Source organism: Anopheles funestus, chromosome 2RL (genome assembly GCF_943734845.2).
Source record: "Anopheles funestus chromosome 2RL, idAnoFuneDA-416_04, whole genome shotgun sequence".
NCBI lineage: Eukaryota > Metazoa > Arthropoda > Insecta > Diptera > Culicidae > Anopheles > Anopheles funestus.
Genome location: NC_064598.1, coordinates 53,441,189 through 53,464,029, shown reverse-complemented (window position 1 = coordinate 53,464,029; position 22,841 = coordinate 53,441,189). Strand labels below are relative to the sequence as shown.

Sequence of the window (22,841 nt, the reverse complement as noted above, 5' to 3'; positions counted from 1 at the left end):
GGCCATGAGCATGTTAAAATAGTGCCGAAGCATTTCTTTTGCATGAATGACAATCACGATGAAGGTTCGCTACAAAACTATTATCAATCTATAAAATATTTCAGCATTTCAACCTTTAGGAATACAGCAGAAATATGCGTTCCAGATAAGCATTACTTAGTAAAGTGACCTCTATTTGAGCGTTTGCTATCTATTTATGCGTACCGACCATTCAGTGTCCCAAATGTAGCGATACTGAAGGCCAATGACACTAGCACTAGGGAAAGGTGAATCTTTTATTGGACATGTCGTGTTCGGTTAGAATGGAGGCTTTTATCTCACGACCACTGATAGACGTCCTTCTTCGTCAGCTCGTGAGTGTTTGCTCGGTGACACAAATTACCCATCGCTAAGCTGATAAGAAGTTGGAGCGTGCGAAGAAAACGCACGTGTACGGTGGTCTTGGTCGTCGGCCGAACGAATTTACACGCATGGATTTGTTTTGTTTATGGCCATTTTTGTTTCTTGCCTTTAACGCAAGAACGATTACATAAGTGGTAATTGTTTTATGGCGGGAAGGTAACAAAAAACCAGGGAACATTTCCCTCACCGCACGTGGGGTGTTGAAAATTTTGTCGAATAAAGTTTACGAGCTTTTTGGGCAAAATTTTGAGATCTACTACATTGGAAGAGTATTTTCTTATCCCATTAATTCACGTTATCTGAATAATTCATGATACCTTTGTTTTCGGTTCGATGCGGCCTAAGAGTGAGAGTCTTTGTTTTAAAGGAATATTTGTTAAACGTGTTGAACCATTTCCTGATACACAAAGGTGTTGTGTGAAATGGGTCAGTTAGCAGTGAACAAAGTAAATGACGAACATAAACCCCATGGTTGGTCGCTCATGCTGTAACGTGCGCATTGTTTTGTGTGTACTGCGTTTTTGTTACAGGAACGTATACTGGGCAGATAGCTTTGACCCGCGAGGAAACATCGATACTCGCGGTGTCAAATCTTACAAATGTGTCTATCGTCTTTTATTTTCCCAACCAAATAAGGAACAACTACCACGCACGCAGGATGCGTCATAACGACGAAATAGGAGGCATTATCCAACACAGTCATCACGATGTTGGGGTCAGCATGGAATAGAGGTAGGAGGAACAAGGTTAATTGGAAGCAAGTGACACGGCACTAGGGGCACACAAGTGGGAAGGAGTAGCTACCAGTTACCTTCCATCGATACGATGATTACGAATACAAAGTACGCACGCGATCTCGCGACCGGACGAGCGCGGGAAAAGAAAGCAAAAACAAAAGACCAATGGCTTAAATTCCTCATTTAACATACGAACATCACACCGGACGTCGCACATACGGGACGCTTGACTTAACACACACACGCAGATAGTATACTGTCCACTGATGCTGACGTCAAAGCTCAATTGGATGGCAAGCAGCGTTGGTTGTCAGTTGGTCCATTTTCTGAGTACCTCTAACCATTGACCCACCACCGGGAAGGAACCGGCAGAGATCGAGCACGTATAGTATAGCACTTTGTCATATTCGGTTTATTCGCCATATTTTGAGGAAATGACAGTCTTCATTCAACGGCCAAGTAGATGGTGCAGTGAAGGTGCAAATGAAATGCATATTACGAATGGCTTCGTATCTCCAGCTTCGTACCGACGGGTAAGACGCAGGGGAAAAGAACCGGATCGACCTTGGCACCTACGGAAAATGTCACGGTGGTGTTTTCGTACGCGAAATTCGTAACTCTGGTCGATGTTACCGATACCGTGGTGGCGGTTAATGGCGCAGTAACCGTGCGGTGTCAACCCCCCAAAAACAACTTCATTTCCTGTCAGCTAGAGTCATCCGCTACCCCGTCATCCTGCCCGCATATCCATTAGAGAAACATGCATGATCGATAGGGGTACCTCCACAACATGGCAACTACCATTTCGTAGCACGGTTAAAAAACGGTTCCGATAAATAAGAGGAAAAACGTGAGAGTGTCCACTGAGGTCTTGCCATCTTGCCCCCCGTCGTATGGCCCGAATCGAACGTCAGCTATTAATAGGTGCTATATGCGGCATCATCAGTTGGAGATCATCGCCATCGACCATAGTCTTATGCCCTTGCCCTTCCTTATGGCGGGAAAATCGTTTCTGTTTCGTGCAAAAGATTCTCCAAACGAATGAAAGGGATGTGATTTGTTGTACATTCTTGGGCGAATTGTGAGAACATAATAATGATGTTATGAGATTCGATCGTAAACCGCGTACCGTGTAAACATGGACTGTATTTATTGGAGCAGAAATTGAGGAGTGAACATTTGAAGTTTATGAATGAATGGATCGTTCTTTCACTCAAAGGAATTTTTGGTAGTTTTAATATATGGATCGAAGTTTGTTCCACGAATCGGATTCCTAAAGTCCTAGAAGTAAAATGCCACTCCTCCCCGAAGTTCGTTCTGCGATCATTTTCATTCGTACGATCACGAATATCCATAAATTCAAGCCAGCTCATTCTTCGGTTCAAAAGCAACATGCAAGTGCACTTGATTTCCGGTTTGCACGCTAAATTTCGAAGGGTAATGCAACCGCTTTTCAACCGACCAAACCATTCCGCGGTCAGTCATATTTCACAAAAGTTCAAGTATGACCGACCACTCGACCAATAGATCTATCTTTACGGCCTGTGTAGAGGAGGCCCTTACACCGAATTTGTTGGCAAGGGCTAGAAGAAATGGTGGCAATAAACTATTACCCGGTTTCAGCTCCATAGTGTCGAAAATGAAATAGCGGTTAGCGGGTAATGGTTGGGAAAATTTACGACACGATGCGACGGTAAGACGACGGTTGAGCTAGAAAACTGACAGCCAATGTTGACGACGACGATGATGATTATATGATGGTGTGAAATGCCCTGCGAAGTGTTGCCGCCATTCCCACAGTCGGGTGATGGAAAGGGATGAGGATGGATGAGCTGGGCGTGGGGTGTGATGCATTTCGCGAGTTTTAGTGGCCCACTCAAGCCGGTTGACCTTGTTTTTTTTAGAGATGATGGCACGGGAGAGACACAGGAAGCTGAAGGTGCAATGACTTAGACAAGACCGGTAAAAAATTGACACACGGAGATCTTTGCTGCGTGGCGGCAAACATATGGGATTACGCTTGTTAAGCTTGTTAACTATTTAATTTGTATTTGCACAGTTATCCAACAACTGTGTTTGCACTTTAGAGACTTTAGAAGAAGATTTATTTACTTCCTTAAATCGGAGAAAGATTTCGGGGTCATAGATTTGACAACACGTACCATCAAACTCGTCTAGAGCGTTTTGCATACCATAGTAAGTGAATCGTATTTAGTTGTAAAGATGGATGACCTTCCTTCCCGGTATGAACTGCCCGAAACGTAGCACGCACGTGGAATGTGTGGATGGAATTTTTATACGCAGTTTAAAGCATACGGTTTTTAAAGCACTCCCATATTCGTGACTGTATCGTTAATGACAGAACGGCCAGATACGGACGGATATCATCACACCGGATGGGGGTCTATTTTCGCACTGTGATATAATTTGGAAGCGGGCAAATGTTTTGCTCAAGGCAGTAACACATTAAAACAATTTCAGTGTAGCCAAAAAACGAAAAAAAAATAAATCCTCCCAGACACATCTAATAAAAATGCCTCAACGCGGGCCCCTCTGCTCCCACTAGTGCAGAAGAGATGTATGATGGTAAATGACGAATGGGGACGGAAAATGCAATGCTGTCCGTGCTGGCGTTTGTCAGTGTTGAACCCGTTTTTATTTCCGTTTGGTGGTAAAACAATTCAATTCTTCGCTGTACGGTTTTGTTGCCGCAGGTTGAGTGTTTACTGACGGTTTATTATATGGTGGAATGTAAATAATTTAAGGCGTAGTATTTGGGCATAACATTCCACTACATGCACTAAATTATTTGTATTATATTGTATGATGTAAGATTTCAAACATATTTTCATGTTACGAGATTAAATGGTAAATCCTTTTGTGTATGTTAAAAATCAAATAATGCGAGGATCATCAACATGAAATTTCCCCACTAATAAAAACAAACTGAAGCTGTCTAAGATTTGCATAAAAAATAACATGTATGAAAACTTACCTACACAGTTTTAATATTTTTTTCTAAAAAATAATCTGAAACTTTTGAAAGCCATTCTCACAACCATAATATTGCACGAGCGCTGCACGATTTGTATCCGTCTAGTAAAAATCTAAAATAATTGATTTTGGATTCGTCTTGTTGAAATAATTGCACCTAACTTTCTTTTTCTTCTTTTAAAATTAAATTAAATTCTCTTTTTTCTTTATTTTTCGCTTCAGTAGCTGTAGTATGTCATTCGTACCGTATTAAAACATCTGTAAGCTTTTATAATCCCGTCCTCGTTGCCAGTTTCATAAAATTTTCAAAGAATTCATCAAAAAAAGTTTTAGACGGTAACATTACATTACCTACCACTTAAATTAAAAAGCCCCAAGGACATTTAACTCCTCAAGGGTATCAATACTTCTATAATGTAATTATTATCTCTTACTTTTAAACCCACAGAGACTATTCAAATTCTGTTAAAAAAATAAAATACTCTTAAATATTATGACCTGGCACCTGAGAGACGCCTTTAAAATGGTGTAAGAACTCCGTATTTGAAACAATTTCCTGTTTTATCAGTTCTGACCTATAGGTAAGTTTTAGAAATAATTAACACACCTGCCAGATGTAATATAACGTTCTGTTGTATCTCGTTCAAAGAACTCATCATACGATCCCACGTAACACGATGGGATTCATCGTAAACGGTATTATCATTTTTATTTAAATTAATTTATTAAACTGGCTTAACAAGCTCTCAAAGCAAAACCATCGACTGTGATTGAATTATGCAACGGTGATGCATCCCGGTCGCAATCTCGACATTCCGGGCGAATAAGTTTACAATACAGTCGGATTCAGTGGAATTATCTTAACAAATCAGACGCGTCACTCAATCTGCATTCGATCGAATTAGAGAACACTGTCGTAACAATAAATTAGACCCGGTCGGGTCTAGTTCTAGGCGATGGTAGTCCTTCCTTCGTAATAACCGTCGTGATTGAACGAAAGCAATTGTGCAACCAGCAGATCAGGCGACAGTTTGATTCCGGTAAGTGTTAAAAATAAAACTAACAACAGAATTGGCAGCTGGTGGGGGGTGTGGCAGTATGGGAGGATAAGGAAATTAAAGCCAGTTGGAATTGAAAAACAAATACTGAGGTCATCCGATCATTGACGACGAAATGGGTGACGCTAGAGCATCATTTTAGCAGCATCACTTTCATCGCCATCGACACACAGTACGGAGCGAGGTACGTATTCCGTACGTACTGGCCAATAAAGGCACGATGGAACAAAACAGTAAGTCCGTCCACTCTAATCAGTATCACTTAAGAATCGGACCATCAGCTCACCTCTCGCGCAATGGCGCATTTATTTCTTGTGCCGTGTGAGGGGTTTTGCTTCAAATTGGAAATGAAAAGCTTACAAAACCACACACCGGACCGGTAATAGATTTCGTTCAGAATGGTTTCAGGTCCAACAAAAGCGACCAATGGGCTTCTTGCCCATACGTCTTGCACCTTGAATCTGTTGTGAACCTGTTGAAGTTTGTAGAAATCAAACTCGTATATAGTGGAGAATAGATGTAAATGATTGAATTACATTGAATGCAACTTTTGCAAACGGGCCTGATGAACTCAGATGACCAGTGGAATGCATACACTTTCCTTCATTCCACTGTTGCTGTGGTCAGAACGAGGTTTGATTTATTTTTTTTCAGTTCGTTTTCAACACAGAATGCACGTGACGATCCACCGGAACTTATGCAGTTTGATGCAACTGGTGTACTAGAGACGGGGAGAGACTGGCGATGGCTGGTGTTTGAACGTTTACCAGCAAACAATAAACAGTAAATCATTTCTGATGCATTTCGGACAAAATAGATGCACTTAGTGTTGTAAAATTTCCCGCAAAAAAAAATCAAATACCTTTTGTTATTATCTACCCAAATAACTAATTCATTTATTTTCCTATTTTTATTTGTGAATTTTGTACTGCACTGCTAAAACATGTAAAGCAAAGCTGACACATGTTTGGCTTATATTGTGTACAAGGAAACCCAAACACAAAGCATTACCATAAATAGAGTTAACTCATTAATCAATCGGTGTGCATTGTGATAAAAAAGAAACCATTCACCAAAAGTAGTAACACACCGAATGGCTACACTTTATGGACGCAACGAAACATATCGTACATATCGCGATGCTGACCCTGACCAACAATGGCTCAATCACGCCGATGTTTAACCATCGGTTGGTAAATGTGTGTGTGAGTTTTCTTCAGTTTTGTGGGCTTGTTTTGATTTGTTTGTAACTCTTTTTTTGTTCTGTTGTTGTTGTGTCCATTTGTGTGTGTGTTTTATTTGGATTCTAGTGCTCGTATAGCGTTGTGATGCCATCCTTCCCTCCCCTGGGGAATGATGATGTCACGAAACAAACGAAATAGTAATGAAACGATCCTCATCTTTCGACACTGAAAGGGTTCTATTGATTTGTGCATTCGGTCCCAGGGCAAACAGTCGCCGTCCGGGTAGCAAGGTATCGAACACTAGTTACAACGTGCCGTCTACAGAACCTTCCGATGCTGTGTGTTCCATACGAACGTTTTGCTGTATGCATAGCTTCCCGCGTCATGGCGTCTACCGTCTGAAGCGGGGTATTTGTTTCGTATTTTTAACATCCATCTTTCTCTCTTTCCCATCTCCATCTCTCTCTCTCTTTTTGTGTGTCTTGTCCTATTTGGTAGCAGTTTTTCCCAAACAATTCAATTTTCCCATCTTTTCCTGCGGGATGCTTTGTGGCAGGTGGGAACTGGTGGTGCATCGCTACATCAGAATGCAAATGCATAGTTTAAAAAAAACGCACATACATTGTGTGGTGAAACTGTGTGCCCATGAACTCCACACTCTTATACTTTCGAGGATGGAGTGCTCGAAAAATGGTACCACCATCTGGGGCACCTTAAGCCGTACATACAACTCTATTGCTTTTGACCTTCCAAAAGCCAGCAGGGTGATTACCATTAGGTTGAATAGTACTGCAAAGAGGTGAACAACATGATAGCAGCACTTTAAAGCAACCGTACACTAATCAGTATTTCCATCAACGTTCAATTGTCAAGGTTGTTCAATGGAAGTGTATCTTTAGGTTTGATCCATTCATGAATGACTAACGAAGATTCGAAGTAAACGCAAAGTATCGTACTACAAAGTCGTTGTGAGAATCAACGTGCTGAAAATTTCTTTAGAAACAGTATTTACACAAAATTTAAATACCTTTCTGTATGTCTTTGACTGTGTTACGTGGTGATCATCGCTCAGATTCGATCTGCACCAGCTCCAGATCGATCGCAGGTCCATAATTCTTTTCCCGCGTGGGATTGACTACTTGCATCATGACGCATGACGGAATGTGTTGGACGAAGGGCGGCGGTTGTTGTTTGTTGTTTTCTCGTTATGACGCCGATTGGACCAAACAGTCTGCAAAAAAAATCAAAAAATCAAATATGAAATACAGCGACGCACGATAAAGTAACCGTTCCGGCTTCGAATAGCTTAACATTTAGTAAGTGAATTTTAAGCTTAACTTTTATGTGTTCCAGTGTGTGTACCCATAACCCAAAGATGGAACTTATGCATATTTGTTTTCAAACAACGACAATCTGCTACATCTCGTTCATATATAGGACCACCACTGTCCACAAAACAGCATCTCCCACGGAAAGGCTCATTAATCTGTCAGCAGCAAAACTCTCCGGCACGTTCGCTTTGTGTCTCTCGCTCAGAATAGATCTTTCGGTGGCCACTCTCGCTTAGCCTCCCACTATTTATCGCACGTATCTCTTTCCTTCCACCAAGCTGTACGCGTCCAATGTCTATCCGGTTTTTTTTCTGCTGTTTGTTTGTTTGCCCCCGACCGCTCATACAGACAGACCCGTGGATGAGTTGTACGTACGTACGCATCTGATGAACGCGGCCACGATTCCATTCGTGGTACGCGCTCTCGCTCAGTTGAAAAGAAACCGTTCCCCAGACTTGACGTACATACAGGTGATCTGCGCATCCCGCTTGGCTGGTTAGTTTGTGAGTGTACTACAATCCAGTCACTGTGAACACGAAATTCCCATCGCAAAAATAGGGACGTCCGTTTGGTTATTAACCATAGCAGAATTGCGAGAAAAAAATACGGCGTACGTGAATTCTTAAAGCCCCCGGGGGTGAAAGTTAAAACACACCCCAAAGAGATCGTACCAGAATACGATCCACTCCTGCTGGGAAAGAGATAGACCAAAGCAGCAGCAGCAGCAAACCTGTGCTCGTATGCGTGTGCAGACACAGGGGCACGCGATTGTAATACGGTGAGAAAAGTGATCCACAGACGCCGAACCACTGGAACCGGTTCCTACTCCAATACACGGCACGGGAATTGCTTCCAGCACGAACCAGCACCAGCAACAACAACAACAACCGCAGATAGTAGAAACGATGCACATCCATCCGAGCTCACCGAACTCCTCCCAGTCGGAGGATGATGCGGCCACCAAAATCCAGGCCGGGTTCCGTGGCTATCGCGTGCGTAAGCAGATGCGCGGACAGGGTGGGGTCAGCAATCCGGCTGGTGGCGTAGGTGCTGGAGCTTCCGGTGCACCATCGGTCGGTACGGTGGAAGACAAATCGGCCACCAAAATACAGGCAAACGTACGTGGATTTTTGGTGCGCAAGAAGCAAAAGATGGCCACGGAGGCAGCGACTAAGATACAGGCCAGCTTCCGTGGATTCAAGACGAGAAAGGAGCTGAAATCGATCAAGAAGGACAAATAGAGCGGCTGTCGGCATGGTAGAAACAGAAGCAACAGAGTGTTGGAATGCAATCCAACGGAAATGAGAACAAAATGCGTTGCGCGTGCGTGTGTCCGATCGGATTTGATGTGTTTTTTTTTTTGGGTTTTGGTGGAAACAGTTAAAACGTAGTGAAAAAGTGTTTGCAAAAGGAATGTAACGATTTGAGGTTTTTGGTTTTTTGAAAACAAACATAATGATCGTACAAAAAGGATAAGAACCAAATTCGTATAACATCTGCTTTTGCTATTGCTGAAGAAGATGGTTTTCCCCCTTGTTTTGGGATCGATTTTTGGAACGGGATAAGTTGTGTGGTGTTTTAAAATTTAAAAAACTTTCATTCGGTAACAGAACAATTAATCTGTTTGTGCATGAATGTCGGCAATCGGAATTTCCAGCTGTGTGACTTATGTGCTGTGTGTGTGTCTGTTGGTGGTTACTTTTTTTTCAATTGCATCCCCCGCATGTCCCCGCCCACCCATTAGTGTGGGATCAAATTTTTGGTGAGCTTCTTCCAAATGTCGGTTGTGTTGCCTCTACTTTCTTGTCTAGTTGGCATGGCTGCTGACCAAAGCATCGGGTGTGTTTGTCTGCCCTGCTCTGTAGTACTGATGTTTACGGTGGTGTTGCGTTTCTATATCCGTAACGCATTCCACAGCGGCAGTGATCGATGAATCGATCATTGCAGCTTAATGTTTGAGCCGCCGCGTTCGACCACGTTGTTTGTTTTGGTTTTGTGTATATTTTCGAAGATATGGACCGAAAATCACCGAGCCAAGCGTGTATTACTCCTTCGTGGTAAAAAAATCACCTTCTGTAAAAGATACTGCACACACGCACACGTAATGTCCGTTCCCATGGATGATCTTCGTCGATCATTTTTCCCCCAGTATTCCACATTTGGATGGGAAGTTGAGTTCTTTTATTTTTGTACCACTTTTCCACAACACCATTTCTTTTTCTGTAAAGGGAAATAAAAACACAGCATAAATCATCGTTCTAGTTGATACGCAAGTGGGGGGAGCACATCATGGAAAAATGAATGAGATAGAAGCAAAGTGGAGATCAGAACAGAACAGAATATTCGAAGCAGTTAAATATTGTAATGTAGGTTCCTACCATTTTTTTCCCCAGTGTGTGGACAGCCAACTTACACTAACGTGAGGGAGAATGAACGCAGAATGAAGAGATCGTGAGAATAAGAAAACAGAAATCGACTGAAATCATATGCTACTTGAAACAGGTCTATATGGGCCACCAGCTCTTTTCCGTAAAACTTCCTCACCGCCGCGTCTTGAATGCTCTTCCGATTGTGCTCTTTCCTGAAGGAGGAACGTCAGAGCTGGGTAAAAGTGAAAGCAATTAGCTCCCTGCCGGTGCTTACGCACATGAAACGTAGCCCCAAAAATACAAAACCACGCTGGTTTGACTCAACACTTTGACGCGTACCAGATCCACCAGACTTACCGAAATCCATCGCGATCTGTTTAGGGTTTAAAGGAATGTATTCTTCTTCGAGAAGGTTTCAAACGCTCCCTTAGTACCATGTGCAGTTGAGTCAAGGCAGTAGAACTACAGTTTAAAAGTATTTCCGTTTAGTTGTGCGTTACTTCTCTTTTTTTAAATAGTGATATAGTAATACGTTGTTTTGTGACAATATACGAGTGAGGACAATGAGGAAAAAGAAGGAAAGCAGGTGCAAATCCGTGTATGGTTTATATTTTGTAGCTGCATTGCGCAAGGATGTGAAATTTGTTAATAAATAATAGATTGTATTAAATTTTAAATATTGTCCCTTTTTTTATTGTATTTTAACTTATTCAAAGCTATAATGTAACGTCTTTTTACCCATGTTCAAGAAGAAGTTGTTCTGAAAGGTTTTACCCTTATGTGTGGAAGGACTATGGAGATGGAGATGGATGGAGAGATGGTCTTGATGCATCCACCAAAAAGCCTTAGGATATTACACTGGAAGAAAATGGATTTCAACTGTGAACCGGACTCCTGCAACAGTCCTGCAAGACCGTAAAGTGGTTGTAGCGCCGAATAAAAATGTAAAGTATAATGTAGCTAAAACCACAATATCGCGGAATCGAAAACTACAATATCAGCTGATTTAGTCAGACAAACAAAGATAATATTATCGACTTTTTGTGAAAAAGCTACTATTCGAGAAGTGTCTCCTGTACTGATCTAATGCAGTTAGATCGATTGAGTTAAGACAACTCAATGAGATGATTAGCCATGGGCTTTCCAAATCGCAAATATTTTTGTCATTTATTTTGTTGTTTTAAGCTAATTTCATTATTTTATATTGTGTACTATAACATAACTATATTAATCAAATAAACTATTTCGGTGTTATTCGGTGTTTCGACTTTCCCTGTCTAGTCGCTATGTGACTGACCTAGAAATATGTTAAAGACTACGTCGCATGGTGTCATTTTTGAGGCACGAGTAATCCACAAGATCCTAGGTGTCTGATGCACTGCACGATAGGTGGAGGATCATTGTACGGCGCGTTCTCCTTGATTGCCTTTTCACACAAATTGGACGAAACCCCCTTTTTAGCGCCTTTCTCTGGGAAAAGAAGATGTAAGACTCGACATGGGCAGTCTTATTGTCTCAAAGAAAGTATATGAGAATTGGCTCTAAAACAAGAAAGGGAACTGAATTTTTGTAGTGGTCCAGTTTTCACAACCAGAGGAGGCAAATACCTTTAAACTAAACTTAGCATCAAGCTTTGTTGTTATAATTTTGAGGATGCGATCACCTATCTGTATATCGCCAATCAACAGACATTTGCAGGACAGTTGAAGCAGTGCCATCATCGTTTTCATTTTTGCCTCAATTGTTTTGAAAAGGTGAGAGTTGTATAAAAAAACATGTTACACTAAGTTGACAAAGTTAGCGAGTTTATAGTATCTTCTTCTTTTGTGATACTACCACCTCAAGAGATGTTGAGGTCGACCACTTCTGGTTTTCCTTGACTTAAGTCATACATAACAAGGTATAACATGGTGCGGTCTTCATGGGATTTGATACACGGTCCTGTCGTGTAAAATCTTCCGAATTTATAGTACTTTTATTTTCCTTGCCTTCAATAAGGTTATGAACAAGAATGGAATTATGGTGAAAAATTCGCAGCCTGGTGTTTAACGACTTGAAATCTTTAAACCTACGTTAAATTTCGATTGAGGTATACGGTTTTGGAAACTTAAGTAAATGTCGAAGCAGTGTTTTTTCATTTCTTATAAAGTTTAATTTAGTTTTCTAGGACATAGCGAAGGATAATTAAACTCATTTCGTTAAAATATAATATTCTGTAGTCTGATCATTTCAAGAAGGTATGGTTGAATCTTGAAGAACTTGAAAAAATCATCTATCCGGTTGTTTGTAATTTATTCACTTCAAGTCAACTGCAACACCAAAGTTTGAAACCTCTGTTCCATTTCACACACGTCGCACATGCGTCCAGGATCCATAAAATTAAGTCATTGCCAACAACCGGTCGCCTCGTTAGTTACAACAACAAGTTAGAAAACGATGTTTGGGTGTTATATCAAAAGTAGATATGTGAAAACGGTTTAAGATCACATAATAAAGAATATAGATACCCACATAGGACACAACACAAAAGACACACTTCTTGCATATTAACAAAAGTTAATGGTTATGAGTTTGATTCTCTTGAGCTTATAAATAAAAAACCGAACTATTAATAATTGCTACTACCTACGCTGGGGAATGAGAGAAGAGTCTAGATCAGAGTCCAACATTTGTACAGAGTTTAAATGATCGCTATTTCTGCCCAAATAAGTTCAGATCCGTACCAGGTCCGTGTTCAAAGTTGATTGAATATTTACTCGTCCGCATCCTTCCCGATTTAAAAATGGTACCGCTCTCACATAATTCTTTCAACGCCAAATCGGACTGAGATGGAAAGTAAAATCGTTTCTTATTCGACGTTTCTTCCAATCACCCTTCAGGAAGGAAAGTAAAAATGGTATCCATCCGATTGACGTGTTAATGTGTTTCATTTTTTGTTCTGCAATGGTGATTTTCTTTACTAAACAAATAACGTGTAATAGTATACTATATGAAGAACCAGCAGATTGCGACATTTTTTCAATGGTACGTCTATTCCGTAAGTCTAAAAAAAAAAAAAATGGTTTCGTGGTGTTATAATTAAAAACTCACATCGCATGTCGATAATATACGTCGTTGGGGTGTAAAATGCGTGTTGATCGTGTCGTTTTGTTTTTTCACAAATTCGATCGATCACGGTTGTGTCTGCTGTGGATACTTACGATCGTGGGGGATATGGTGAAGACGATTTCTTATTACCAGGCGCAACAATGACGCAGATTATCAAGAGTGCTGTTCACAGTAAAGTTTCGTACATGGAACTTTTCTTTCGATTTATGTGTTATGCGATTATGCAACATTATGAAAAATGGGACGGAATTGTTACAGTTAGATGCTACTTTTTTCATGAAACTTTTTTATATTAAGCAACAGTTGCGAAAATTAATGATAACATTTATAATATTACATTAATAACTTTATAGTAAAAATAAAATGAAAATTAAATAATTGATTTACGGAAAGAAACAACTAACCAAACAAGACAATTCCATTTCTGTGTTCATTTTTAGATGTCAAACTAAATATTAAAAATATTTAAAAATAGTGTCCAATATGAGTTTATATTCTTTTGTATAGTTTTATTAATCTTGCATCTCTTAGTTTAAATATCTTTTAATTAGTGTAATTTTTGTTCGCCCTAGTGTTTTAAAACCAGGTAATGTTATTGTCCACATAAAGAGTAGTTAAAAAAATTGATTAAGAATTTTTCATTGCAAGAAGCTTCTAGCCATTTGCATTACGGCAATTGATTCAACAACTCGTAAATATTTTATTTGAATTCATTACGCCCTAGTGTTAATTGAAAATTTAAACGAAAATGTAAGTTTATAATATTATTAACGTATAATTGCTCTGTAAACACGAAGGAAAGAACAAACAGTCATCGTCATCGTTGGCCAATGCTCAGAGTGAAGAGATTTTTCACCATTGATGATCAAATACAAACTGCAGACCAATTCATTTTACCCTTGGGTCAAAACTGCGAGCCCAGTATCTTAGCTTTTGCCAACAGAAGACTAGCGAGTAACACGGAGTATGACCAGCATCGATTACAAAACACCTGCAAAAGGTGCTTACTTGAAGATCACCAGCGGGTTGAATATGACGTTCAGCAAATACTTTACACCACGCAGTAGATCCCGCATCCGACCATTTACCTTTAGACCCTCGTTCAGGTGAACAGCCGGCAGGTCAGGATTACGGCACTGGCGGCAGCCAATGGAATGAAGCTCGATCAGTGGGTTCTTGCGCCCCAATCGCATAGTGTGCACACCGAAGCTACCAGCAGACTGTCCACCCAGGTTCAGGTTAAATCCACCACTGACTGAGTCCCAGTGCGTTTGGTCAGTGGCGCCGGTAGAAGGATGTGCAGACTGGGATGAATCTCTTAGCACACCCACGAACCATATGCGATCGGAATAGTTAAGGCTTTGGGTAAAGTTACCGAACGCGTGCTGTGCTTTCAGTATGACTTCCACAGGCTTCGTCAGGAGACCGTTTGACATCCGTACCTTCAGTTCATATTCGTAGCTGAGAAAGAAAATAAATCACTCGTTATACGGCGATTCGTGTGCATTTACACCTGTACACTTTTACTCACGTGTTCCATTTGTTGAGATGACATGTACGCTGTCGTCGCATGAAATGTTTTAAATTTTCGCATTCACCCTCAACCGATCCATTTAGATTACCGCAATCGGGTTCGATAGGTTCGCCATAGATGCAATTGATACGGTCAGCTAGAAACTTTGGCAGATATCCTTCGATCAGCTGTGCCCGGAGGTTTCGTCGGCTCGAGATAGCCATATCCACCACAGTTCCTTCCCAGCGAACAAACGTGCCGTCCAAGTTGGTGCAGCGAAGTTGCGTTTTCACTTTGTTCTCCGTATCCCAGGCTGGCTGATGGCAGAACTGGTAGTACAGATCCCAGCTCAGGCTGGACGGTAGTGCATCACGGCCACTTGTTTGTTCACGATGATCACCGAGCGAGTCAGATGCCGTTGATTCGAATAGACGATTTTCATTCATTCCAATCGTCTCAAAGTTGGACATCATATGGGGAAGCGTAAGAAAAACGGTCCCGATGACACATATCGCGATCTGCAGAAAGGTTATGTATCGTTCCGTTCGTCGAGAGCTAGCCATATATCCAGAGATGGCAATTGCTGTTACAGCGGCAGCAATGGATGACCAAAGCCGCACAGTAGAATCCGTCAGCGAGAGCCACTCAATGACGGCGAATACTGGAATCAACAGTGTAACGATGCCGAAGAGCGGAAGAAACAGCAACAATCCCGACAGTCCGAGTGCGCCTCTCACCAATCCAAACATTGTAGCTGACTGGGAGCTAATGATGCAGATCTGCAGCCACGCAAGCGTTACGCAGTGAGGGATAAGATACTGGTAGATGCCCCGCCAGTCGTTACGCCGGGCAATGTACATCAGAAAACCCGGTATCATGAGATAAAGCATCGCGCGACAATTCAAACAAAACTCAATTCCATTACCGATGACGAACGTGGAGAAGCCTGGTACTTTTAGGTCCAAAAATCGCCAACCAGTCGTCACGACGTCATCCATTTCGTACGGGTATTTGGCGAGCACGTTCAATCCGAACGAGAACAGAATCAGATAGTCCGGAAAGGAGTCGCTCGAGGTGTAAATGAAGGCGAACATCGTCAGAAAGGTGAGTGCAAAGGCGAGCACAGTAATCTCGGAAAACGGTAACCACTGGTCGTTAATGTTCGGCTGCAGCACCATGTTGATGAAGAAAGCCGTGAAGAAGTAGAAGTAAGGTTTGAGGTTGTTGCGCAGATACTGGTTTTCTGAGTCGTCCGTATTCAAATGCTCGTCACCGTACCGCAGGAACAGTCCAGACCACATGCGAAAGTCGATGAAGTCGTGCTTAGATTTGAGCATTCGAAAGCTGCACAGTACCATTACGGCGAGACTCAAGTAGTATCCACCGACCGGCAAAAGTGATACGAGATTATCGCTCGCGAAATACCAGTAGGTGACAAGGATAAGGCACAGCTGCACCCAGCTGCTACCGTTCGTACCGGGAAACGTGGACAACAGCGATACGAACCGATGGTACAGTAGTTGAAAAAACATGAATGGGTGAAAAAACGGACGATGGAAGCACGGTACGTGGTTCAAGCTGTGTGGATCCGGCGCTGACAGCATAAGAGCGTCACTTACAGCCGGTAGATGTCCATTCGAGTAATTGACGGCGGCTGCCAAGAGATGTGCTTCCGAGATGTGGTTCACGGTGGGGTTACGATTTAACCGATGCCCACCACCACCGTTAGGACTACCGATAGGTGAATCCCCTGTATGCGATCTTCCACCATCCGATGGACCAGCGCCCAAGCTGTGCTCCATGCTTCCTTCCGCCTCGGCACCATCCGGTTGGGTTCGGCTACGCTTTTTGTCCATTTTATAAATCTCTCGCATACGCTTCTCGAGCTGTGCTGCCGTGACGTATTCTTCACCGTTTGAAAGGCTCGCAAACAGTTCTTGTGCGGCACGGCGAGCTGACCGCTCACCCGGGCTCATAGCCAAGATGGTTCGAACGTCTTCCTCGTTCGCCTCCGTAATGCCACGGCCGCTTTCGTAGCATTCACGCAACAGTTCGATCGATGCTTCATGTCCTTGCTGAGCGGCGCGCAGCAACCAGTGAACGCCTTGTGCGTGGTTGTGTGCTGGATCAGTTTCGGAATTTTCTTCCAGCAACTGTTTGGCCAGAGTAAACTGCACTTCCGAGCAACCATCCTCAGCGAAATGGTACTTTAGATTTCGCAACGATTTTTTGTCTGAAAACATAACAACCAGGTGCAAATGACGTTGAGTTTCAAGGCCAGCATAAACGCCGGACGATGGTGAGATCATCAAGCAGCTCGGTTCAATCTTACCTTCAAGATTCCATTTCTTGCGCGACGAAGATGTGCTACCGTTACTTTCGATGGGAGGACGATTCGCCCAACTGGCCATTGTTTTCCAACTGCCGGATGTAGGCGGAGATGGAAATTGGCAACCAAATACAAAATTCCCACAACAGCTGGTCAGTTAAAGCAGCAGTATATCTCTGTTGGAATAGGCGGACTGTAGCGTTTCTTTGGATTGCCACAATTTTTGTACAAACCTGCAAAGGGTTACTGATGTTCCACAGTTGTATTGTTGATTTTTAGTTTTGTTGTGATATGCGTGTGTGGTTAGTTTGATTATTTGTCAATTTTGTTGTCATTTTTTCTAATTCGCTGGTGCATGGGTGGTCAAAATAAGTTTTCCATTGATAAATAGCCCATAGTTACGACGAGTCGCAGGAGCGAGAAAGAAACTCAAGTTGACAAAGAAAGCAGCAACGCCATTGACGTTTGGAATGTCAACGGATTGCGCGCGCAAATCGTGTGGCTTCATTTTCATCGAGGTGCAATAGTGCTCGTACTCTGCTTGCAAGTTGTGGTTATATCAAACAAATATAGTTTTATTCGGTTAAATCCAAAAACATAATCTCCTAAAAATGGATGGGTTTGATGATGTTGGTGTTTTTTTCTCCGATAACTTCGACGGCGATCAGCAGCAGAACTCGAACCAAATCAATCTGCAACTGGTGAAAAAACAATATCGCGAGTTTATCAGAACGTTTTGCGAAGCTAACTTTTCGTACAAATACCGGTAAGTACCATAGCGTTTCTCAGATCTGTATGTTGTACAAAAGCAGAAGCTAATCAGAAAGATGTTATTATTTGCAGCGATACTTTGAAACGTAACTACCTGCTGGGACGCTACTATCTGGAAGTAGACATCGAGGATCTAGCTGGGTTTGATGAATCGCTAGCGGATAAGCTGTACAAGCAGCCAACCGAACATCTGCAAATATTTGAAGAAGCTGCTAGGGAAGTGGCCGACGAGATCACCTCTCCGAGACCTGAAGGTGAGGAAGTGGTGCACGATATTCAGGTGCTACTCGGTTCCGGTGCGAATCCCACCAACATCCGCGATCTGAAGTCGGATTGTGTGTCCAAGCTTGTGAAGGTGGCCGGAATCATTATTGCGGCTTCCGGCATCAAAGCCAAAGCTACGCGTATTTCAATCCAGTGCCGTACCTGTAACAATGTCATCCCTAATTTACCTGTTAACCCGGGTTTGGAAGGATACCAGCTACCCAGGAAGTGCAACACCGAGCAGGCGGGCCGGCCGAAATGTCCGCTCGATCCCTATTTTATCATGCCCGATAAATGCCGTTGCGTTGATTTTCAAGTGTTGAAGCTTCAAGAGCTGCCTGATTTTATACCGCAGGGTGAAATCCCTCGCCATATGCAGCTGTTTTGTGATCGTAGCCTGTGCGAACGCGTTGTTCCGGGTAATCGAGTGCTGATTCATGGCATATTTTCGATTCGTAAAATCGCTCGGCAGGGTAAGCGTGATGGTCGCGATAAGGCCATTATCGGTGTGCGCGCTCCGTACATGCGCGTGGTTGGCATCAAGGTTGACACGGAGGGTATGGGAGCTATCTCGCGCTTTAACAACATCACAACGGAGGAAGAGTCGACGTTCAGGAAGCTGGCTGCAAATCCGAACGTTTACGACACATTAGCAGACAGCTTGGCGCCAAGCATTTTCGGTTCGCAGGATATTAAGAAAGCGATCACGTGCATGCTGTTCGGAGGATCGCGTAAACGTATGCCGGACGGATTGACACGTCGTGGAGACATTAACATTCTTCTGCTAGGCGATCCGGGTACGGCTAAATCGCAATTGCTAAAGTTCGTCGAAAAGGTTGCCCCGATCGCGGTGTACACGTCGGGCAAAGGCTCCAGTGCGGCCGGTCTAACCGCATCGGTCATACGTGATCCGGCCACACGCAACTTTATCATGGAGGGTGGCGCAATGGTACTGGCTGATGGTGGCGTCGTATGTATCGATGAGTTCGACAAGATGAAGGAGGATGATCGTGTCGCCATTCATGAGGCAATGGAACAGCAGACGATTTCGATCGCTAAGGCAGGAATAACGACCACACTGAATTCACGCTGCTCCGTGCTGGCGGCTGCAAATTCTATCTTCGGTCGCTGGGATGACACGAAGGGTGATGAGAATATCGATTTTATGCCGACCATTCTGTCTCGATTTGACATGATCTTCATCGTGAAGGATGAGCACGATCAGCGTCGCGATATCACGCTGGCCAAACATGTCATGAGCGTTCACATGAATGCATCGAAGGCGACCGCTGAACCAAAGGAGGGCGAAATTCCGTTGGCCATGCTGAAGAAGTACATTCACTACTGTCGCACGCACAGTGGTCCCCGGCTGAACGAAGCGGCAGCGGAAAAGCTCAAGAGTCAGTATGTTCGACTACGTGCCGGTGTCGGAGAACATGAACGAGCCACGGACAAGCGTCTGTCAATTCCTATTACAGTGCGTCAACTGGAGGCCATCATTCGTATCTCGGAATCGTTGGCCAAGATGCAATTGCAACCCTTCGCCACCGAGGCGCATGTGAGCGAAGCGCTGCGGCTGTTTGCCGTGTCGACGATGACTGCCGCCAGTAGTGGTTCGCTTGCCGGTGCGGAAGGATTTACCAGTGAGGAGGATACGGAAATTTTGAACCGCATCGAGAAGCAGTTGAAACGTCGATTCGCTATTGGCTCACAGGTATCTGAACAAAGCATTATTCAGGACTTTGCGCGACAAAAATACTCGGAGGCGGCCGTACGGAAGGTGATTCATACACTGATACGGCGAGGCGAGTTGCAGCATCGTTTGCAGCGGAAGATGTTGTATCGATTGTCTTAGGAGAATTGTTTGGAAAGTTGGACAATTTCTTTTTTTGTGTATGTGTGTGGTTTTTTAATCAATAACAAATATTGTGAATTTTTCTTTACCTTTTTTCAATAAATGTAGCGATAAATGAAAAAGATTGTTGTACGATTTTGCAAAAAGAGAACACACTAGCCGTAATGCCGTTTTTGTTTTCCACTCATTCTGTATTCGTCATTCGATTTATTGTAATGGACAAATCTCACCTACACACTTCCTTACCCATAAAACCTTCAATTCTGTGCTTTATTAGGAACACACGCTAAACATGATTAACTGAAATCCATCATATAATTCATACATCCAATTCAAAAACCCGGGAACCAATGAAATTCCGAATCCCTACTGCTGGCCGATACTAATGGGAGGTTTACGATTTAGAAGAGGGTTGTTTCTTGCTGTGTACGGGAATTTGCTCGTAACCGGCAATTTATCCGTATGAGATTAACCTAAAGACTCATCGCTTTGTAGCGAATTCAGTGAATGACCTTTATCGGGGGGCGAGAAAAAAAATTTACAACAGAAGAAATGCCTTCCCTTGCAGTCATGGTGATGAAGAGTAGTACTGGGTGGAGGTGCTTTAGGAAATAACGGTGATAGTTATGTTTGTAGCTGTTCTTCTTCTTCTTCTTCTTTACATGCAATCACTGACTATCTAACCATGGTCCGTTTCTGCTGGTCGCTTTTTCGTAAATTAAATCCGCACGAATGTTATCGTTCGATTGAGATGTGTACAAGAATTTTCCTAAAAATCCCTATGTGTTTGGTACTTGTGTATTCGTTACTTGTAACGTGTGATTCAGTCACGGATGATCTTCGAGACGGGATTGCATTCGACCACCATACGCGGTAGATAGAACCTCGATGCGGTTCATATTTAGTAGAATCGTTTGCGAGCGTTTTCTTGATGTTTCTGGTAAAACATAATTCCGATCACCACTAGAACCACGACAATCAGCATCGATAGAAGAATCAGGAAGAAAATTTTTACATTCGACATGCCCGGCTTTGGATCGTCTTTATGTTCACGCGGTGCTTCAAAGCTGGCGGCCGATGGAACGATCTGGCGGCGATCTTCCGCCAGCAGCGACGGTGCCTCAAGTTCGAAAAACTTGATCGATATAATATCGTGATTATCGGACAGATCGCCGGTCGTGGCTGATGCACCGAAAAAGTATCCGGTGGGCAGTTTGATGCCTTCCACCCGAAAACATTCCTTCCAGGTCGCTTTGTTTTCCAAATCGGTAAACACGGACAGTACGTCGTTTTCATAGCGTATGCTGATCTGCGTGTCGAATTCGACGTTCCGGAACTTTGCCTCACAGCCTGCAACCTGCGTGTGCGTACCATCGCGATCGTGATCGTACGATAGACTGCCATTGTTCACCATGGCGCTAATGTACGGATGCTGATGATTATGTGGACCGTTGTGATTGCTGTACGTATCCAGGATGATGGCCAAACCCATAAAGTTATCCTTGCTGCCGAAAACTGCCCCCGACTGGAGCCGATCCCGGGCGTACCAGAGCGCGAAGCCGTCACCATAGAGATCTTTTCCTTTACCGTGCACCTTGAAATTCACCTGCAGTTCCCAATTAATCGATGTGCAGGGCTGTGGATGTGAAGATTAGCGGATTACAGTGGCTGACAGCTTCATCGTGGTTTTGCGTAATATAACTCGCTTACCACATGATTCCAAATTGCCCCATTTTTCGATTGCAGATCTGGCGTCAGCCGGACGTAAGAGTTCGTGACAAATGTTGTGCCTATGAAATCCCAGTACGGTATTGTCATGCCCGATCCTGTAAGCAGATAACAAAACCATTGCGTGCGTGATGATGCGCTAGTTAGTCACTTATCACCGTTGTCATCGTGCGAAGATTATCGAAACAAAGAAAACGTGCCGGGCGAAGACACTTACCTTGGTACGGTTTGAAAAGGGAATGCTCTCGTTTCATGTAATCATTGATATCACCCTGTTGCGTGCTGTGTCGAACTAGGAGCAGCAGCAGAAATCCAGAAGCAAAGCACACCGGGAAGAATGTAGCTTTTCTGCTGTTGGTGCCAGTCTTTCCGTCCATTTGTGTGTTTTGTTCGATGATCACTCAAGACGAATGGATTATGTTGCCTTTGGAGTATGGTACGACCAGGAATAGCACTGGCTGTTTACCTAGCGATTCTAGCCTTCTAGAAAGGACACCACGAATTATGCTGAGTTTCTTCGTTCACATGCGTGGGTCTAGCTGCGTCAGTACGGTAGACTTACCTTACCCGAACTGGTTGGACCTTGATTCGCAATCGTGAGGACTATGAAATAATCCGTTTTTCTGCTTAATTCACCGTTTTATTCGCCACAGAAACGATGATAAGGCGACTCGCTAAACAACAAAACACCGACACAGAATGACAAGCCAATCGACATGTGTACACCTTGAATGTTTCTCGAAAAGTACTCGACAAGTGAGACGAATCTGCTCGACCATAGAAAAAAGTGAGAAGCTAATCGAAACGGTGAGTATAGCAGTTTTGACAGCTGCCATCTTAGAAACAATGTCATTTTTATACGCAAATCTTTACTGTACATTTTCGTGTGTTGTAAATTTCCCGACTCAAATTTGCGAAAAGAAATCCGACGCCTAATCTTTTGGTTTCGTTCTTTTCGTATCGAAATACCGTAAGGGTAAGGGGTTGCTGCTCAATGTTATTTACATTTGCGACGTAACTGATGGGTACGGGTTTGTGCAGTGCGTGTGCGTGGTTACAGGGCAAGCGGGCGAGGAAAATTAAGTGCAATCTCGAGAGCCTCTTTCCAAAGCCTCAATCAAGCCTGTGGATGTAGGCTTGGGGCCACGGAAAAAGTGCTTCTGTGATCATTCTCATTTTGGATCTTCCGGTCATCGCC

General features: G+C 43.1%; 5 protein-coding genes across 11 annotated transcripts in view; 3 read left to right on the top strand and 2 right to left on the bottom strand.

Annotated features, from left to right (window-relative positions):
* The first annotated feature begins 8,028 nt into the window (after positions 1–8,028).
* On the top strand, positions 8,029–10,752 carry LOC125766179 (IQ domain-containing protein N). The gene has a single exon (XM_049431901.1). It carries the CDS (start codon positions 8,612–8,614, stop codon positions 8,945–8,947), a length of 336 nt encoding a protein of 111 aa, XP_049287858.1. The 5' UTR covers positions 8,029–8,611; the 3' UTR covers positions 8,948–10,752.
* A 2,915-nt stretch (positions 10,753–13,667) lies between these two features.
* Positions 13,668–17,358, bottom strand: LOC125763016 (wolframin). The gene is made up of 4 exons (XM_049425708.1): positions 17,259–17,358; positions 17,029–17,201; positions 14,715–16,929; positions 13,668–14,644 (listed from the first exon to the last, which is right to left on the bottom strand). The coding sequence occupies exons 2-4, from the start codon at positions 17,105–17,107 to the stop codon at positions 14,188–14,190; spliced, it is 2,751 nt and encodes a 916-aa protein (XP_049281665.1). The 5' UTR covers positions 17,108–17,201; positions 17,259–17,358; the 3' UTR covers positions 13,668–14,187.
* Positions 17,359–17,493: 135 nt separating this feature from the next.
* On the top strand, positions 17,494–20,030 carry LOC125763017 (DNA replication licensing factor Mcm5). The gene is made up of 2 exons (XM_049425709.1): positions 17,494–17,791; positions 17,869–20,030. The coding sequence occupies exons 1-2, from the start codon at positions 17,637–17,639 to the stop codon at positions 19,913–19,915; spliced, it is 2,202 nt and encodes a 733-aa protein (XP_049281666.1). The 5' UTR covers positions 17,494–17,636; the 3' UTR covers positions 19,916–20,030.
* Positions 20,031–20,085: 55 nt separating this feature from the next.
* On the bottom strand, positions 20,086–22,365 carry LOC125763022 (vesicular integral-membrane protein VIP36). 3 transcript variants are annotated; one of them, XM_049425724.1, is made up of 4 exons: positions 22,206–22,365; positions 21,861–22,126; positions 21,626–21,741; positions 20,086–21,551 (listed from the first exon to the last, which is right to left on the bottom strand). In XM_049425724.1, exons 2-4 carry the CDS (start codon positions 22,018–22,020, stop codon positions 20,817–20,819), a joined length of 1,011 nt encoding a protein of 336 aa, XP_049281681.1. In that variant the 5' UTR covers positions 22,021–22,126; positions 22,206–22,365; the 3' UTR covers positions 20,086–20,816. The 3 variants fall into 3 exon arrangements, with proteins under 3 accessions (XP_049281681.1, XP_049281683.1, XP_049281684.1); XM_049425726.1 differs by having other exon boundaries at positions 21,861–22,123; XM_049425727.1 differs by having other exon boundaries at positions 22,211–22,365.
* Positions 22,366–22,475: 110 nt separating this feature from the next.
* LOC125763018 (CCR4-NOT transcription complex subunit 6-like) overlaps positions 22,476–22,841 on the top strand; it is a 103,401-nt gene continuing 103,035 nt past the window's right edge. For 3 of the 5 annotated variants that reach the window (XM_049425710.1, XM_049425712.1, XM_049425713.1), the window contains exon 1: positions 22,476–22,619. The gene's annotated coding sequence lies outside the window, so the exon portion shown is untranslated. The remainder of the gene's footprint in view (positions 22,620–22,841) is intronic. The other 2 variants (XM_049425714.1, XM_049425715.1) reach the window with 1 other exon arrangement.

Bases quoted from the DNA above. Each gene is read 5' to 3' on its own strand.
- LOC125766179 (XM_049431901.1), top strand. From the start codon at position 8,612: ATGCACATCCATCCGAGCTCACCGAACTCCTCCCAGTCGGAGGATGAT.
- LOC125763017 (XM_049425709.1), top strand. From the start codon at position 17,637: ATGGATGGGTTTGATGATGTTGGTGTTTTTTTCTCCGATAACTTCGAC. The intron at 17,792-17,868 runs GTAAGTACCATA...TATTATTTGCAG, and splicing joins AACTTTTCGTACAAATACCG to CGATACTTTGAAACGTAACT.
- LOC125763016 (XM_049425708.1), bottom strand. From the start codon at position 17,107: ATGGCCAGTTGGGCGAATCGTCCTCCCATCGAAAGTAACGGTAGCACA. The intron at 16,930-17,028 runs GTAAGATTGAAC...TTATGTTTTCAG, and splicing joins CAAGAAATGGAATCTTGAAG to ACAAAAAATCGTTGCGAAAT. The intron at 14,645-14,714 runs GTGAGTAAAAGT...TTTCTTTCTCAG, and splicing joins CATCTCAACAAATGGAACAC to CTACGAATATGAACTGAAGG.
- LOC125763022 (XM_049425724.1), bottom strand. From the start codon at position 22,020: ATGGACGGAAAGACTGGCACCAACAGCAGAAAAGCTACATTCTTCCCG. The intron at 21,742-21,860 runs GTAAGTGTCTTC...ATCTGCTTACAG, and splicing joins CCTTTTCAAACCGTACCAAG to GATCGGGCATGACAATACCG. The intron at 21,552-21,625 runs GTAAGCGAGTTA...TCACATCCACAG, and splicing joins GGGCAATTTGGAATCATGTG to CCCTGCACATCGATTAATTG.